General features: G+C 31.6%; 4 protein-coding genes across 5 annotated transcripts; 2 read left to right on the forward strand and 2 right to left on the reverse strand.

Annotated features, from left to right (window-relative positions):
• The first annotated feature begins 98 nt into the window (after positions 1-98).
• On the forward strand, positions 99-7,664 carry LOC107473538 (VAN3-binding protein). 2 transcript variants are annotated; one of them, XM_016093106.3, is made up of 7 exons: positions 99-317; positions 822-977; positions 5,221-5,686; positions 6,467-6,700; positions 7,026-7,075; positions 7,182-7,239; positions 7,374-7,664. In XM_016093106.3, exons 1-7 carry the CDS (start codon positions 129-131, stop codon positions 7,586-7,588), a joined length of 1,368 nt encoding a protein of 455 aa, XP_015948592.2. In that variant the 5' UTR covers positions 99-128; the 3' UTR covers positions 7,589-7,664. The 2 variants fall into 2 exon arrangements, with proteins under 2 accessions (XP_015948592.2, XP_052113592.1); XM_052257632.1 differs by having other exon boundaries at positions 262-317; positions 916-977.
• Positions 7,665-8,856: 1,192 nt separating this feature from the next.
• Positions 8,857-10,413, reverse strand: LOC107473522 (low affinity inorganic phosphate transporter 1-like). Its single transcript, XM_016093095.3, has one exon. It carries the CDS (start codon positions 10,411-10,413, stop codon positions 8,857-8,859), a length of 1,557 nt encoding a protein of 518 aa, XP_015948581.1.
• A 1,132-nt stretch (positions 10,414-11,545) lies between these two features.
• LOC107473493 (armadillo repeat-containing protein LFR) lies at positions 11,546-14,915 on the forward strand. The gene is made up of 8 exons (XM_016093068.3): positions 11,546-11,853; positions 12,196-12,365; positions 12,507-12,649; positions 12,778-13,034; positions 13,612-13,717; positions 13,804-13,942; positions 14,036-14,163; positions 14,296-14,915. Exons 1-8 carry the CDS (start codon positions 11,658-11,660, stop codon positions 14,549-14,551), a joined length of 1,395 nt encoding a protein of 464 aa, XP_015948554.1. The 5' UTR covers positions 11,546-11,657; the 3' UTR covers positions 14,552-14,915.
• Positions 14,916-17,222: 2,307 nt separating this feature from the next.
• On the reverse strand, positions 17,223-19,298 carry LOC107473492 (protein LIFEGUARD 2). Its single transcript, XM_016093067.3, has 4 exons — positions 18,869-19,298; positions 18,609-18,722; positions 17,868-18,025; positions 17,223-17,663 (listed from the first exon to the last, which is right to left on the reverse strand). Exons 1-4 carry the CDS (start codon positions 19,122-19,124, stop codon positions 17,457-17,459), a joined length of 735 nt encoding a protein of 244 aa, XP_015948553.1. The 5' UTR covers positions 19,125-19,298; the 3' UTR covers positions 17,223-17,456.

Consider the following 19,298-nt stretch of genomic DNA (forward strand, 5'->3'; position numbering starts at 1 on the left):
ACACAGCCCATATGAAGTGAGTTAGATTTGAAAAGGCCAAAAAAGTGTGATACTACTATCCTTCCATGGAATCCAAGTCAAGAATAATGAAAAATAATGAGTTGCATGGAAATGGCAGTAGTTGTTCCATGCCTGAGAGTCCAAGATTACCACCTCCTCCTCTTCTTCTTCCTCCTCCTCCTCCTCCTCAAGAACATGATGCTTCATCATCAACCATGTCTCCAGAGAATAATAATAATAATGAGTTCTCTTTTTCTTACTCTGCCACTTCACAACAGCTTCTCCTTGACTGCATTTTCTCACAGTCCACTAGACAGGTTCTTTTTTAATTTTTCATTAACTTTAATTTCTTCCCTATTAGAATATTCTCTGAAAAAAAAATTATGAAATTTATATGTAACATACTAACATTCACATCGTAGGGGGTTATTAACTTTTATGTTCTTTAAGATTGTTTTAGGATTCTGTTTTTCACAAAGATATCTAGAGACAGAATCAGATATGAAGATCTTCTGTTTCTAATTTAGGAAGTATATATAAAAATATAAAAAAAATTATTTATGGGATACAAAAAATTTGTATTTATTTCTATCTTTACAACTACTAAATTTTTGTCATAAATTATATTTAGATAAAATTTAAATTTATCTAATTATCCAACATTCTCGACCATCAATTTTAGATAAAAACAACCGCATTTAACATGAGATTTTTCTCTAAAAAGAAAAAAATGGCTGCATTAACTTTGATATGCATATTAGCTACTCTTTTTTCAGTTATTTTATGTTTCAAGTTCATATATATTTGAATATATGTAACAGGAATTAGTGTCACCACCATTAACATCAGGAAGAGTCTCACTTGATCATGAAGCAGTGAATAATAATAACAATAATGGTGGTGGCTCCCAAACAGGAACAGATGATAGTCCACCAATTTCTCCTTCTCAGGATGAGTATGATGATGATCTTCTTAAGGTACTCTCTTTCTCTCTCTCTCTCTCTCTAGTGCATGGTGGGGCCCATGATGAGGAACAAGCAGGTTGGTTAGGCACTGATGAGGTGAAAGTGAAAGTGAAAGTGACTATATTTTTGCAGTGAAAAGTGGTTTTCTTTCACAGCTGCAATAGTGTTCTATCAATCTATGTTCTAACATTGTCAAAATATGTTGGATTTCTTCTATATCAATCTACCAAATTAACATGCTAGTGTATCATGTATTAGAGTAATTTAATGCCATGGATTTGAATTATAAAAAGGTAACAGTTATCATAATTTGAATTTATATATACTCTCAGATTATCTTAATTAGAATATGATACACTGATTACAAGTTTCATTATAACGTTAAAAGTTAGTTCTAATTTAATTTTATTTTGAGTCCTATAAATAATATAGATATAAATATTTGTGAGATTATATATTATATATCATAAATAAAAATTTATAATTAAAAATAAAATTTATCCTTTTAATATTTAGTCTTAATTCAGTTAAAATTTTATATTATTTTTAATTATTTGAACAACATAATTATACGAATGATAAAATTTTATTGACTTTTTGTCAATGTCATATTGTATCTCTAAGGTGATATCAGTTTTAATGTTTTATTTTATCAATCAATTTCAATGTAAATTTTTATTTTAAATCAACATAACACGTTAAACATTATGGGTTAAGAGGGTAACAAGTTAGAGAAGTATTACAAAGAAAAATGCATAAAAATATATAAAAAGTTTTACAAATTAAATATTATTTTTTTAGAAGTTATTCGAAGAAAGAGAAATGATATCTATATTATTCTTTGTGCATACTTCTTTTTGTATTTTTTTTATGGTATAAAAGATAAACTCTTATTTTCTTTCACTTTTTATTAATTATTTTTAATTAAAAAATAAAAAATATACACAAAAATAATACAACGTAAAAAGAATAATAAAAATATAAAAAATATATATACAAGAAAAAAACTTGAAAGACCCAAATGATTCACTATTCTAAGTGTTACACATACACATACTTCATTAATTGTATATCTGGACAAAGTGAGATATCAAACATTCAAAACAATTATTTACAAGGGTTTGTGATAACAAGGTTCGTTAAGGTTACTTTTATTAACACAATTTAATTAAAATTTAATTTTTTTAGTAAATTAATAACATATTATTAAAAACTTAAATGTTTTAATTTTATATTAACATTGGTCACAATCAATAAATTAAATGAGAAATTATAAAATCAGGTCAAATGTCATATTTTAATCTAAAAAATACAATCAATATATGAATTTGTTTAGATGTATAAATTTTATTTATGTTTAATTTTTTTTGTTAATTTTTATAGTTTTATTAAATTTGTAATTAGGCCTTTATTTTTTTTCTTTTTAGTTGGATTGTTATACTGTTTTTTCTATAATTAAGTCCTACTAATGTAAAAAAATATTAGAATTAATAGAATATTTTTTCACAAATTGAAGGTATCCGTATTTAAGAGCTTAATTAGTTTGTTAACTATTTATTTTTAAAGAATATTCTATTAATTTTAAATTTTTAATACCAAAAAAGTTAATTATAAAATTAAAAATAATGTAAAAATTTAATTAAATTTTTTTTATAAAAATCTTTATAAATTTAATAAATCTGTAAAAACTAATAAAATAATTAAATTTTTTATTTATTAATGAATATGAAACTTCAAAACTTACATTAACTTCCAATTAGCCTAGTCCTATTGAAATAGGGCAATGATACACATTGGTTTTCTAAGTCAGCATGCTTTCATAACAGGACAAAGAGATTGAATATCTAATGTACCTTAGTTTCCACATTCTCCTTTTGACATTTCTTTCTTTGTAAGGCATTAAAAGTCAAACATGGCCTTTCACTAGAAAGAACAGAGCTAAGAAACAATGAAATTATGAGACATTGAAACTAATAAAAATTTAACACCGACATAGAAACAATGAAGAAAAGACATTGCTACTGACTTATTTGTCACAACCATCAATTTTGTTGTCAGTAGTTTTATTTTTAAACTTATAATGTTAAAAAAGGATATGTTTGGTTTCATTGGGATATCTTGATTTTATCACACAAGAGGGTAAATTATTTTAACTCAAAACATGATTTTACCAGAATATGTTAAGTTATGTGATAAACCAAACTATGGTTTAAGCTATGACTCAAGTTTAAAATCTACCATGTTTAACTCGATGCAAAACGCACTACGATAACTAAGAATCTAAGGTAATTCAGTGATGTGTATTCAATAGAAATAGGGAACAATGAAGCACACTTACAATTTAGACTTTCAAAAATATTATATTCACATTTTTTTTTTAGATTTCAGACCGTCTATGTAATACAAACAAAATTTTTGTATAGTATTTAGATAATCAATGTAATAATAATTTAATCTTTAAAAAGTTAATATTTCAATATTTTTAGTACTAAAAATATTTGAAAAATAACTAATAGAAGTAGAATCTATTATTGGAATACTATTTGTTTTTATAGAATAGAATTGAGACAAAAAAACTGAAACTTAGTATTGCATTTGATGATTAAAGACTAAAATTAAAATTTTAATTTCAAAATACAAAATTTCAGTCCTTTATTATCTCCGAAGAGTGAAGACACATATAATTAAAATTTTTGGAGACAGTAAAATTTTAATAATATTTCTTCTAAAAATATCCCTTTTTAACTTTTTAAATTTTAAATTTATCTCTCAATTTTTATATTTATTTTAAACTAACATAATACTAAAACATAATTTAGTTCAGTATATTTTATACTAAATATAATTGAAAAACTTAATTTAGTCTCAATTTTCTAATATCCATCTCTCAATCTCAATTCCTTTTTAAATGCAACATTAGAAATTTATTTATCAATATTTTAGTCTTTTTAGAATAAGGGTGTGTTTGGCAAACACGTTGGGGAGGATAGAAGCCCGTTTAAACTTCTTGAAAGTTTTACTTTGATGTTTGGCAATTTTTATCTTTGTGAACGCAGAATTGATTCTGCCTCTGAACCCACGTTTAGGAGAAGCTCAAATTTGTAGCTTTTGCGTTTCACGTTTCACGTTTCATGTTTAGGAGAAGCTAAAATATTTTTTTTTTACCAACCCTACCCTTCATTTTCTTCTATAAGAATGATACTAGTAACTATTATCTTCACAGTCATTCTTTGTAGTTCTTCCTGCTTCTTCATAATTTTTTAGTTCCATTTATCACTAACAAATTGAAATTTTTTTATTTTTACTTGATTTTATTCATATGAATTTTATTTATGTTTTATGGTATTTTTTTTGTTCATATGATATATGTTGTTGGTTTTATGGAATTTTTATTATTTATTATTTATATGTTGTTGGTTTTATAGAATTTTTATTATTTTTTATCTGTATAATTTTTTTCTATTCTTTGATGTACTCTATTTTTGTTTTGTATTAATTTTTTTATTTTTTATTCTGAATTTGTAAAATTTGTAATTGTAATTGTAATTATTATATACTACGTTTATTATCAAAATTTTGAATAATATAAATTATGATCCTATAAAAAAAGGACAAAATAAATAAAAAATTAATTATAAATAACAATAGAGTCATAAATAATAAAAATTTATAGTCTAAAATAATACTAAATTAAAGAGTACTGACGATACTAAAAAAAATTATAAAATATTTTCTTTTTGTGTGACATTATAAAATTTATAGTACTCTCTTTTATATTTTTATTTTTTATTGTATTTATTTTATTTATATGATAAATATTTTTTATATTATTTTTTATAGTATTCTGATTTTGCAGGTATATAAAATTGATGTCTATTTTAGTAATTTTTCATTTAAAAGTGATTTTGAGTAGTATAATTCAAACAATATTTATTTTACTATAATCAATTTTGATATAAAGATTACCAAACATAAATCACGTTAACCCAAACTAACTTATCATTAAAATCAATTTTACAAAATCAATTTTATGCAAACTCTGATTTGCAAACTGTAATCCAAACAGACACTAAGTAGTTTAGTGGATTAAATGTAAGAAGTTATACTAACATTAAATTATGTCAGGGCATGATAACATTTTCCAAACTATATGTTAACACAAAAACAAGCACACAATCAATGCAATAATAATGATGAATAATCCAAAAACCAATGACGCTAACAAGCTTCCATCTATTTATTTATATCATTGCAGTTCTTTAGAGCCAACAATTCAATTCACCCTCTATTCAATGGTGGAAGAGCCATCATGAATTCTTCTACCTGCATTAATGGCAATACAACTCCACCATGTTCATCATCATCATCAGGGCCTAAAACAGTTGGAAAATGGTTAAAGGAAAGAAGAGAGAAAAAGAAAGAAGAGAACAGAACACACAATGCTCAACTCCATGCATCCATCTCTGTTGCCGCGGTAGCTGCCGCAGTTGCAGCTGTTACGGCCGCAACTGCGACTTTGTCCGCAAGCAATAGGGAGGATGAGAAGATGGGAAAGATAGACATGGCTGTGGCCTCAGCAGCAACATTGGTTGCTGCTCAGTGTGTTGAGGCTGCAGAATCAATGGGGGCTGAAAGGGAACATCTTGCTTCTGTGATTGGTTCTGCTGTTAATGTCAAATCTGATGATGATATCAATACTCTTACAGCTGCTGCTGCCACAGGTAGAATTCTAGAAACTTCTTTTCTATTAGTTTTTTATTATTTTTACTTTTTTTTTTACAAAATACTAAGAACGTGATAAATTTAAAATAAAAACAAAAAATACCAAACAATCCTTTTTGTATAAGTTATTGATGTTAGCTAAAGTTGAGTGAATTTGAATGATCCTTACAAAGTGTCATTGACTTAATCATTAAAAAAATGGAATGAACTAGGATTCATTGTTAATAGTGCTGCTAGGGTGATCTTGGCTTATAATTAAGAAAAAAAGTGAAAATATGGTTTCAAAATTTTTTGTTCTAAAAATATTATGAAAATTTTGAAAAAAATAAAAATGAATTTTATTATTTTTCTTTATAAAATTTAAAAATAGACAAAACATTGAAAAGTTTAAACAAGTAACCAAACATGTCCATTAAGTCATGTTTGCTTAGTTTTGATTTCAGAAGAAAAAATATGCTTACATACAAATGTTTTGATATAAAGTTAATAGCTAAAAATCGTTAGATAATAATTTAGTCAAAAGATACTAAATCATTTAATAATTTTTTACTATCAACTTTATATAAAAATAACTACATGTAAGTCTCCGCTAAAAAATAAAAGAAATATTTTAAAACGTGAAATGAGTTACCATATATAATTCATATAAGTAGATACTCCAAAGAAAATTCTATAATTCATATATCTTTAAACAAAGATTGTGAAACACACCCTGATAATAGTACTTTGTCTCCTTGTATTGGCAATGTGGAAATATTAATGGCCATATTGATATGCAGCTCTAAGAGGAGCAGCAACCTTGAAAGCAAGAGCATTGAAGGAGGTTTGGAATATCACCTCAGTGGCACCATTAGAGAGAGGCTTTGGGATTGGAATTTGTGGTGGTAAAGCAAGTTATAGTACTTCAAGCACAAGTGATAGTGGTGAGTTCATTAATGGAGAAAATTTTCTTGGTGTTTGCACCTTAGAGCTCCTTGCTAAGGGCACTGAATTGCTCAAACGAACTCGAAAAGGTACCAACGAACTATCACCAAACTAAGCCTTAATCGCGAGATTTTATTTTAGAAAAAGAAAAAAGAAAGCGAAGAGTTTAAAGTGTAAAATGTACTAGATATTTATGCTTTAAACCTTTCGTTTTCTTTTCTTCTAAAATAAGAATTTTAAAACTTGGTTTCCAAGTTTTGATTTCCGAGGGAAAAAAAGAGTTAGAAGTATAGACTGGACTAATATTTAAACTTCAAATTCTTCGTTTTCTTCCGAAAATCAAAACTCGCAAACACAACCCCAAGGATTAATTAAGCACTAGCTCTTGAGTATTTTCTTTTTTTTTTTTTATAGGTGATCTTCACTGGAAAATAGTTTCTGTTTACATGCATAGAACAGGCCAGGTAACTTATTAAACCTTTTTCTTTTAAATAAATCAAAGAAAATGGGGTTGGGTATCTACATGATCTTTTCAGCTTTAATTCATCACTTTGCTTGTAACCATTTTAGGTTATGTTGAAGATGAAGAGCAAACATGTTGCTGGAACCATTACTAAGAAGAAAAAGCGTAAGCAAAATTTATTTACATTATAGAGACTTTTAGTATGAATTTAAACTACAGAGACCTAATTAAAAATTTAATAATGGTAACTAAAGTAAGTAAATAAACCTAATATATTTTTTTCCTCTTAAAATTTGTAGATGTTGTGTTGGATGTGTGCACAAATTTAGCAGCATGGCCAGGGAGACATCTATTTGATGATGAAGAGAAAAGAAAGTACTTTGGATTGAAGACAGAATCAAGAGGGATTGTGGAGTTTGAATGCAGAAACCAAAGAGAATATGATATGTGGACTCAAGGTGTTTCTAGACTTCTATCCATTGTTGCAGAGAGACAAAACAAAAATGGGATTTGATTTTATTTGTTTTCATCATCTATCTAAGATATTCTATAGCTACCTCTAATTCAAGCCATGTGTATTTAACTTGAATATCTAGGGAATCATATGAACACATATATATATAAATAGTAGGTTTGTCTTTGACCGTTTTAGCTTAACTCTTGTTTTGTTATGGTAACTACTAGCTTAAGTTTTCTAGTTCTAAGCACAACACTAGTGACCTTGTATTGGTGAATTGGAGAATATTCAATCCTTTGCAAATTTAACTGGAGACTTGAAGCATGGCACCAATTCATACAAGTTAAGTTAACTAACATGATTTCTTTCCTTCTAAGAAATCAATAGATTCAATAGAGCTTCTGCTCCTCTGTGCCTCTCTCTGGCTTGCCTCTGATACGTAATATCTCTGCTGGTATGTTATGAAGAATAGATTAGAACACTAGTAAGGCTGTACGTAATTTGGTTAATCCAAAAATTAAATTTGTTTTTGGTTAACTAAAATTTTAATTTTATTAAGTAATTAAATTAGTTTTATATGATAAAATTAGTTATTAATCAATTAGAAAATTTAAAATTGATTTTTAACCAATTATAAAAATAAAAAACGATTTTGAAAAAAATCAGTTTTTACATAGAAAAATTGAATTTAAAAAAAGGGGGTTAAAAACTGGATTAAAACCAGTTTTTACAAAAAAAAAAAATCAGTTAATTAATTTGAAATAAGAGTTGTATAAAATTTTGTTTTCGTTTTGGTTAATCAGTTAAGAATCGATTTTTAAAATTTAATTTTAGTTAACCAATTTTTAATAATATAAATATAATTTTTAAAATTATTTTATTAAATTAGTTAGCTAAAATTTGGTTCTAATTTTTTATCTAATTAACTATATTTTGGATTTTAAATGTACACCTCTAAAAAACAGTAATAAATTGGTAAATGGTTTCATTTATAAAGGAAAAAAAGAGATTCATAATTATTAATTAAAGCTTAAACAACATTATTATTAAAAATACCGTTATTGAATAACCACCAATTAAATAAAAATATATTATATCTCTAAATTATTCACTTAAATCTTAATATTAAAATAACCATTCATACACTTAGTAAAATAAACATTTAATATATCTATTATTCACATTATTTAATATTTTTATTATCTACCTATACTTTTTCTTAAAACTAAGACTCCATGATGTACTATAGCACCGTCTTAAAATCACATAGTAAAAGCTAATCAACCATGGATTTACAAGATTCATAATTATTAATTAATTAAAGCTTAAACAACATTATTATCCACAGCTTCAGCCTGTTGGTCCTCCTCAGCCTCACCAGACATTTCTTCTAGAGATTTTCCTTTGGATTCCGGAACCAAGAATGTGAAGAAGAAGCCACAGACGTTAACGACAGCCATGATGATAAGGGTGTTCCTGATGCCAATTCCGTTCTCAGCGTAAACAAATCCAAAAGCACCAACCATAGCTCCAGCTTTGCCTGCAGCTGCTGAGATGCCATGACATGTTGATCTGAGCCTAGCAGGGAAGATCTCGGCAGGGACCACAAAAGTGGTGGCATTGGGTCCAAAGTTGGCGAAGAAGAACGTCAATGAATACATGACAACAAAGCCAATTTGGTTTCCCTCCAAAGTCCAATGATGATAAGGTATTGCCAATGCAAACATGAAAACTGTCATGAAGAAGAACCCCATCAACTGAATGGAAAACCTCCCCACCCTATCAATGAGTGCCACCGTGAACCAGTAACCGGGAACGGTGCTGCACAGTGCAATCAAAGTCTGTGCTCTCGCAATCTTGTAAACCTCTTCAATTGCGTTCATTGTCTTCGCGGGTGGGATCCAACCGATGGCAGTGAAGATATCTTTCTGGAACAGATTCTGGCTGTAGTAAGCAATATCCAAAAGGAACCAAGTTGTGGCGGTTCCAACAAGGTGGAGCCCATGCCGCTTAACAAACTCTCTCGAGAACAATCCAAAATCGTTGCCTCCTCCTGTTTCTTGCTGCTCAATCTTCTCTTCCTCTGCTTCAATCACAACCTCAAGAACCTTGGACATGTCCGAAGCTGCTTGCTTTGCGTTCTTCGCCACCAAGGCCGTGTACCTTGCTGTCTCCGGCATCTTCATCCTCCAATAGTACGTCGCAAGAGCGGGAAGCGCGCCAAACATCAAGATTATCCTCCAAACGTAATCGGCTTCTGGCACGGTGGACCCCACGTGGTCCAACTGAAACGCCGGAGCAGGGTGCAGTCCCTTGAAAATGGACGAAACTATGATCGCAACCATGCCACCTGCAAGGATTCCAAATCCCTGCATGGCAAAGACCGCCGCGATGAATGCTCCACGCGTCTTCTTGTTGGCGTACTCAGACATAATGGTTGCGGAGAGAGGATAGTCGCCGCCGATCCCAAACCCAAGCCAGAACCTAAAGAAGCAAAGAGTGACTATAACAGATTTCGGGTCTTTTCCAAAGGAGAGGCCGGAGGCAAGGGAACAAATAACCATGAGCATGAGTGTCATTCCGTAGACACGCTTCCTTCCCATCTTGTCGCCCAGCCAACCGAAGAATAGTTGGCCGGCCAGGGTGCCGCAGAATGCAACGCCATTGATGGCAGAGGAGACGTTGGACGGAAGAGACCCGGGGTTATCGGAGCCATCGTAGTAGTACAAGCGGCCAAGGAGCTTGGTGACAAGGGAGATGCAGAAGAGGTCATAGGCATCGGTAAAGAAACCCATCCCAGCTATCACAATGGCCGTGAAGTGGTACCATTGTGTCTTTGCAACATCCAATGCGTTCAGCACCTGCAATTGTTCCTTCGCCATCTTCTTCTGATCAGTAAGAAGTGAATGAAAGGAAACAAAAACAAGTGACGAAGAAAGATCATATATAGTGGTGTCTGTGTTCTTATTTTATTTTTATTTATTATCTTATCTTTTTTTTTTAAGTAAAATTTATTTTGTTTATCTTTTTTTAATAGTTATACTTATCTTTTTTTGAAAGAATTATTTAAAGATTTTAATTATTTTATTTTATTTTAAAATTTAAAATTAATTTAATAATTAATATAAATAGATAGTATTATTTTTCATAAAACAACAACAATAATTTTTTTATTTTTTCATAATTTTATTAATATATACAAAATGTGCACAAAATATTTTATCGAATTGGATCTTCCTAACCAGAGCTCTTAACAAGGATCATATATAATATAATTTTTACTTAAAAAAAATTACTACAAAAGCATTAAAAGTTAAAGTTTTGGATTTTCGATAAAAGTTTTCTAGTAGATTTAAAAATGGAAGAGATTTATTTATCAAGTTAATAACTAATGCCCTACAGATCAAAATTCTAATTAAAGATTTTGTGATACTTAATAAGATAAAAATATATTTTTATTAATTTCTTATATAAAAAATATTTTTTAAAAAAAAATTAAAAAAATATAAATTATAACTTCTCAAAAAAATATTTTTAAATATTTTTAATATTAAAAATTTACCAAACATACTAAAAAATAACTAAAATTTTATTTTATTAAAAAAATATTTTTGATCGATTTAAAGCCACCAAAAATAAACACGTAATCTTTGATGGTCAATTTTAATAATTTAGTAATAAAACACCATTTTTATAATAATTTAGTAATAAAACACCATTTTTATTTTGCTAGCAAACCTTTTTATGTTATTAACTATGAATTTAATTTTGATGTACGGTGTAAAATAATTTTATATATATTAATTATATAATGTTATATTAATAAAAATAACTATTTTTTATGTTGATCACATAAATAATTATCTAAAAAATAAATATGATTGCACGATTATATAAAATGCTATACATTGTCAAAATTAAATTCATTAACTATTAGCACAAATATATTTAGGCCTGCGTAACAGATTAACGGGCCTTGGCCCAATTGTTAGTCCAACCAATACTTGAACCAACTCGAAACCAAATCTCCAATCACATCCCTCTCCGACTCCCACTCTTCGAACCTATCTCCTGCACCGCCGCGATTTTGCCACCTTTTCACGGCCTCGTAGGCGGAAGAAAAGTGATGCAGAAGAGGGAACAGGGAAAGTCCGGTGGATCTTCCGGTGGCGGTTCGGCGCCGCCTGCTAAGAGAGGCCGCCCATTCGGCAGCGGTAGCAATAGTGCCGCGGCAGCAGCAATAGCCGCCGCCGCCGGTGATTCGGCGGCGGCTCCGTCAACCCTGCTTGGTCCTTCGCTTCACGTCCATAGCTCCTTTGCTGGTCCGTTCGTAGCTTCTTCTGATTTTCAAATTACGTGTGCTTCATCCTTTGTATTTTCAGCTAAAATTTCTTCTATTTTACCCTAGTTTGATTTTAGAGGAAGATTGAGCATTACTCTTAATGATTTCTTATCGTAGAACAAATTCTGGTTTCTTTTAGGTTCGAGATGTGCTTAGATTACCTTATTTTTAGTTCAAAATATCTTATAATTAAAACCTTTCTGATCTGAGTTCGCTGCTTTTGAGAAGTGAAAAAAAAAGGGGTTACAATTCAAAATGCGCTTATACAGGAAGTTATGTTGTGAGGGATTAAGGGTTTGTTGACTTCTGTATTCTTTTACAGATCAAAATAATAAAAGAATTGTTTTGGCTCTTCAAAGTGGTCTTAAGAGTGAGCTAACCTGGGCACTCAATACTCTTACATTGCTCTCCTTTAAAGAGAAGGATGACAGTCGCAAAGACGCCACTCCGCTGGCGAAGATTCCGGGTTTGCTTGATGCACTTCTTCAAGTTGTATGTGCTACCAATCTTGTTTTACTATACCACTTGCTTTGGTGTTATCTCCTTTTTCATAGAAATGCCTTGGAGAAGATTTGTTGATGCTCCTCAGTTCTTTGTTATGTTTATAGTTTGTGGTGTTATGAATTGAAACAGATAGATGATTGGCGTGACATAGCACTCCCAAAAGAACTAGTTAAGCCATCAAGGGTCAGATCTTTAGGTGCAAATTCTGTTGTAACTGGATTTGGGAATGAGTATCAGGCATTGGGCTCAACTGGAACTCCCCACCGCCCTGGGTAATTTGTTGTTCTTGAACATAATCTTTGCTTTCAAGTTTTAATTTTCCTTGGAGCATATGTTTTCTTTTTGGGGATGGGATGGTAGTGAAATTGAATATGATTGTAGGACAATTATGTTAATGCAGGTCAGCATCCGCCACTACTGGTACAGAATCAACACAGCAGAGTGGTGTGACAAAGTCACGTTTGTCAGAGTTGTGGTTTGATGAAGATAGTCTCTTTAATTTAGATGATGAAGGGCGAGCAGAAAAACAGCAGTGTGCTGTAGCTGCTTCAAATATCATCAGAAACTTCTCTTTCATGCCAGATAATGAAGTTATAATGGCCCAAAATCGTCATTGTTTGGAAACAGCCTTCCAATGTATAGAAGATCATATTGTAGGTGAGACTTGATGCTCGTAGAATATGACATGCTTGTTTTTCCATATATGGTTCTAGCAGTGGTGGTACTTACATCATTAAGCATCACTTCTGTTTTTGTGTTTTTACAATGTTTTTTAGAAAATCCTTTTGCCCAAACCCAGATGTGGTGGGTGAACTTGGATGTGATTACGATATTGATGATGAAGGCGACACAACTTTTTACTATTATTATTTATTTTTCATAATATTTGTTTGTGTATAATTTGGAATGTCATGGCTAATGTAAATGGGAACTTGTTGATTACTTAGCTATCCTTTTTGACAAGTGACATCTAAATAGACAATACATAAGGTTCTTGATTCCGAACTGGGAGATAAAATGCTTCTCTGCACTAATTAAAGGCAGATAGGCCTTTTATTATGATAGCGCTTCTTCTGATGAAGTGTCACAAAAACACTTCGGGTTTTTAGTTTCCTAAGGATCTAATGTTATTGTTATTATTGAGTTCGTTTGACTTTATCATCAATTCATCTATTGCTTTTCTCAATAAAATTTGTATACTGTTTTGTTACAAAAATGTTCACTATGTTTATAGAGGATGAAGAACTTGTCACAAATGCTCTAGAGACAATTGTTAACTTGGCTCCACTTCTGGACCTTCGAATATTTAGCTCATCCAAGCCATCTTTTATTAAAATAACGTGAGTGATTTGATCTATTTTACTGTGCGTGCATGTCATTATATTCCTTTTTCTTACTGATTGATGAACTGTTGTATGCATTACAGAGAAAAACGTGCAGTTCAGGCCATCATGGGCATGCTGGAATCCACAGTCAAAGCCTGGCATTGTGCTGCTGCAGAATTACTTGGGCGTTTGATCATTAATCCTGACAATGAGCCATTCTTACTTCCATTCTTTCCACAGGTTAACATCTTTAATTCATGTTAATCTTGTTAATTTGTTTGATGCACCCAAATAATAGTAATAATAATTATTACAATTGATTGATTATGGCAGATACACAAGCGTTTAATTGATCTCATCAGTTTACCAGCATTAGATGCACAAGCAGCTGCTATTGGTGCACTGTATAACCTTGCTGAAGTTAATATGGACTGTAGGTTGAAGATTGCCAGTGAGAGATGGTGATTTCTTCAATACCAATTCTTGAATGAATATATATACAGATAAATTTATTGTAGAGTAATTTTCTATAAATGGTCACGAAGCTAGTGAATAAATTGTAGTGCTAACTGGTAAAATTTCCTCAAACTCAGGGCAATAGATCGATTGCTTAAAGTGATAAAGACACCGCATCCCGTTCCTGAAGTTTGCCGGAAAGCTGCAATGATATTGGAGAGTCTTGTCTCCGAGCCACAAAATAGAACCTTGTTGCTGGCGTATGAGAATGCTTTTGCCGAGATCCTTTTCATGGAAAGCAAATATTCAGATACTTTTGCAAGGATATTATATGAACTAACGTCTAGGCCAAATAACAGAGTGGCAATGGCTCGGGGAATCTGGGGCATGTAACTAGATTGTTCATCGGTGACATCACTCAGCTTCTGCAACTTGGGTATACCTTGAGTGTACTTGGAAGTTGTATGAATCAGATATTTATTGTACATTTCTGTTCAAGATTATTAGGTTTTAGTAGAACATTCTATGTTAGATGGGTGGATAGGAGCTTTTGTGGACAGAATTTTTAGACTTCTATCCATTGGTGGTGAGAGACAAAACAGAAATTGAATTTGATTTCAGCATCTAAGATGTTTTCTTGCTGCTTCTAATTAAAAGATTTGTATTTAGCTTGCATCTCTAGGAAATCAAATGAACATATGTATTGTCGAATATCTAAATCGCTAGAACTACGGGTTTGTTCGACCCTTTTAGTGTTTGGTGGGAGAGCTCGTTTTGATATCATTACTACTTGCTAGTTGCTAGCTATTCTAAAACTAACTCGAAGCAGTCGTTTGGAGAATATTCAAACATTTCCTAGTTGGCAGAACATGCAGGTACATACAAACTAGTACTACTTTTGATGAAACGAAGTATAATTTATTCACTTTATGATATTGATTAAGATTTAAGACCAGCGAAGTTTGGATTTCAGTTTACAGAGCCGCTTCTCGTCTCTCTTCCTTTTTGTTTAATGTACTTTGGTTTCTAATGTAACGGATAACTGGATAAGTCAATTTGCCTTTAAGTTGATTTTTAAAGAAGCGAAAATTTAGTATTCTGCTGTCAACTTAAGTGGACCTTGGAAACTTTTAAGCTAATTCTCACGGATCATTCCCCTGATCATGCCACTGGCTGGTTTTGGAGGAGTGCAGTGTCAGGTAGTTATACGACCAAAGATGGATATATTTGGGTTTTAAAGAGTAAGGTCAACTGGAATCAGCAAGCTAATTGGAATTGGATTTGGCGTGGCCACTTACCGGAAAAAATAAAATTCTTCCTTTAGCCTTGTATTTATGATGCTCTTCCTAGCAGATTCGGATGTGTCCCTGCTGTGTTGGGAAACCCAAGACTGCAGCTCATTGTGTGTTGGAATGTCTGGAGGATCTTAATCTTTTCCCTTCATAACGATATTCAGATCCCTAACTCAAATCGGTGGCATTGGTGGATTTGGTGACATTGGAACTCGGAGGGTTTTTCATCATTCGGAGAGGTGTTCAAGAAATTCAGCTCTGCTATTACGGCATTCAAATCCGAGATGTGCCATTTGGGACTGTAAAGGATCTTAAGTAAAAGGATGTTATGGATCTATGCCTGTTTGGGCTGTTTATAGATGCTGAGTTTGCGGTTTGGAGAGGTTTGGTTCTTGCTTGGGAGTGTGGATTTAAATCAGTTTGCTGCCAGATGGATAACATAGAAGCTTACCTAGCTATGCAGGATTTTGTTTCCCAAGCATGGAGATTAAGCAGATTTGATCCTGAAGATTAGAGTCTATTATTCAGGATTGGGAGATCAATTTGAGCTTTGTTTTAAGAGAGAAGAAAGGGAAAGGTGCTAATGGAAATTTAATTTCTAAAAGATTATTTATTTTCTATATTAATCTCTAAAAAAAATTTATAATTAAATTTATTTTTTAAAAATTTTAAATTAGTCATATTAATCTTTACTAATTTGATTATTTACTCAAAGTCAAAATTAGAATCAGCTCAGTTATAAAAAAAAGTATTGAATGTACGTTTTAATGCAGCTTGTGGCTTTGAACACACTCCAACATTACCGTGTCGACACTCGAACTTACTCAACCTCTTAAAATAAAACCAAGTCAGCGAAAGCTAAGAACACAAGAGAAATGAAATTTTAGTGAAAAGAACACTTTATTATCTAAATGTTTATTACAAATGACTCACACTCAAACTCTAACTCTCACTCCCTATTTATAGCCATTCACCTCCTCAATGGATGGTTAGGATTAAATCTAATGAATGATCTAGATTGATCATCTAAAACCTTCTCTACAAATATCTATCCTACTATATTTTTCTAAATACTTTTAAATTGTTCTATATTATTCTTTATATATCTACACTCTTGTAAAATATTCTACAATTTTTTAGAGTCTTCAAGTATTTCGGAACTTTTTAAGGCATTCTAGAACGTTCCAAAATCATTTAAAACATTCTCAAACACTCTAAAAAACTATACAAATACTATTAAATCTAAAACATTATCAAACACTCTAAAAAACTATACAAATACTATTAAATCTAACCTTCTAAAATTTCCCGTCATAAACTCTTCGGTTCCTTTTATCTTCTTTTTTTGGGCTTTAGATAACATTTGTCAGCATAAAATTAAAATGCAATATGTACGTTAGATTCTTGGCCACTAAGGAATAATGAGTGGGTTTCTTAGCCGAAAAAAAATCCACACACGTTAAGGAACACGATTTCTTTCCTTATACGAAATCCATAGACACAAACAAGGAAGCTTGTTATTTTAATAGACAATAACATGCCAAAAGGAGACATACTATACCGCTTGGCAACAAAGAAATATCTCTCGTTTGCTCTGAATAATACCGCCATTGTCCATTGAGCCCTATTTTTGAAACTTTTCAATATTGGATATACAAAGATGTCATTTATATTTAGCATTAGAATTACTATTTACTTGAATTGCTATCAGTTTATAGTAAGTATTAATTATTTTATAAAAATTAAATAGTTGCAAAGAACGAGCACAAATATTGCAAAATACAAATCATGAATTTATTTACAATTCAGTAAAATACATAATTTTATAAACAGTATTCAGTCTTGACAAATGTGTTTGATACAATGAACTTGCCAAAGCCACACATTTATTATCCAAAATAAGAATCCTATTTGTCCCCAAAAAATACCCTTTCCCATACACATGAAACATGTGCCAGGGAAATGGGTAAACAAAATAGTAGCACAGATGAAACAAATCATCGAGTTTAGCTCTCAGCAGCTCTGAAAATGCTTAGCAAAGAAAGGAAAAGATTGATGACATCCAAATATAATGAAACCGAAGCCCAAATGTATTCATCGTACGAGTATCTCTTGATAAGGTTGTCTGTGTCATATATGATGTAGCCACAGAATATAATTGATGCCAAGCATCCATAGATCATAACAGAGAGCTTACCCAGTGGGAAGAGAATCTGCAAAGAAAAAGAACACCGCATAAGAACTCAGCTCCAAAATGCAAAAGAAACCAAATTTTTTAGAACCATAATATGAATTTAATTTCTACATCCATTCATAGTAGATTGATACATCATCAAAACCATTAATGACCCTGTATCTTGAACGTCTTATAAAAACAGAAGCATTTGATTATCAAAATTAGTCTCCCATAGTTTTACCTGAATGAATGCAAAGACCATAAGAACGAGCACGACGCCGAACAAGAAGGGACCAAGGAAGTTGAAATCATGGCCTCTCCTTGCAGCCCAGAATGTGTAGAGAGTCAAGGCAACCACCACCACAGTAGTCAATATGACAGACTCCAGAATCACTTTCCCTGTATCCAAAAAGCTAATCCCGTCAGAAGAAATTAAGGTCATAATAAGCAAATTCTAACCAGAAAATATAATTCAACTTGAACAATGAAAAGAACCAAATTTCATCAGTCATCGCCCACCTACAATGAAAAGAACCAAGCAAAACAAACAAAAATCTTGGCGTAAACTAAATTTGCTAGGAGACCATTAGAATTTATTTTTTTTGGCCATCACTTAGCCAATTCTTTTAATCTAGTTCCATTAGTCTAGGAATCCAATAACATACTTTATCCCATACTTCTAAATATTGATGCCTAGCTCATGGCCAAAAACAATAAAAACAATAAATTCTGATGATGGTCCCCTAGCATTCCTCATGTCTTAAACTCTCACCATTCGAACTGGATACTCTGGTGTATATATTTCCACCATTGATTGTTTATAATTTTAGCTTTATTTTTCTAGAGCAATTAAATCAATGGGAAAGATACCAACATGACAAGATTATGTTCATTTTGAAAAATGGACATGTTCAATAATCCTAATTCCTAGTACAATTATATGAAAAGAAAGGAATAGAAGACAAGAAGATCCAATCTTTACCGCTAGTAAAGGCACAAGTCAATCCAACAACGAAAGCAAGCGAAACAGTGAAAATTCCTAACAGCAAATAATTCACCGGATGCTTCTGGTAATAATAGTAAAGAGGACACAACGCTGCATTAAGTAAAAAAAAAAATGTTAGAACAGATCAAACAAGAAAAAACCAAAAGAACCCAAAAATAAGAAACCCCATAAACCCTAAAATTGGAACCCTAAATTTAGAAATGAAGTTAGTTAATTAATTAGGAACTACTACTCACTGATGAAGGGGACAAAGATGAGGACGATGTAGAGTGCCAAACCAGCACCGGTGCCGGCGAAGAAGAGTGCGATGGGATGGACGGAGACGACAACGGCGCCAACAGCGATCGTAGCGAGCAGCTGAAAGGCGATTATAATGTAGACCTTCCTAATGAAGGACCACCGAAGTTCGGGACTCTCGAGCATCATAGGGTACAGTGGTCTCGCTCCACCACCACTTTCTAAATCGGTTTTTCCGAACGGTTGGTTCCACATCTTCGCTGAAATCGTTCGAACACGGAAGGAAGGTTTTTCGATTCTGGGAGATTTTTCTTCTTTGTTTGTTTGTTTTATTTTCCGGAAAAATTTGTTGACTGGGAAAGTGAGGGAAAACGAAGAAGAAAGAGAATTGAATCTATGGAGATTGTGTTTGTGCCAACGCAAATCGAT

The sequence above is a fragment of the Arachis duranensis genome, chromosome 2, assembly GCF_000817695.3.
Source record: "Arachis duranensis cultivar V14167 chromosome 2, aradu.V14167.gnm2.J7QH, whole genome shotgun sequence".
NCBI lineage: Eukaryota > Viridiplantae > Streptophyta > Magnoliopsida > Fabales > Fabaceae > Arachis > Arachis duranensis.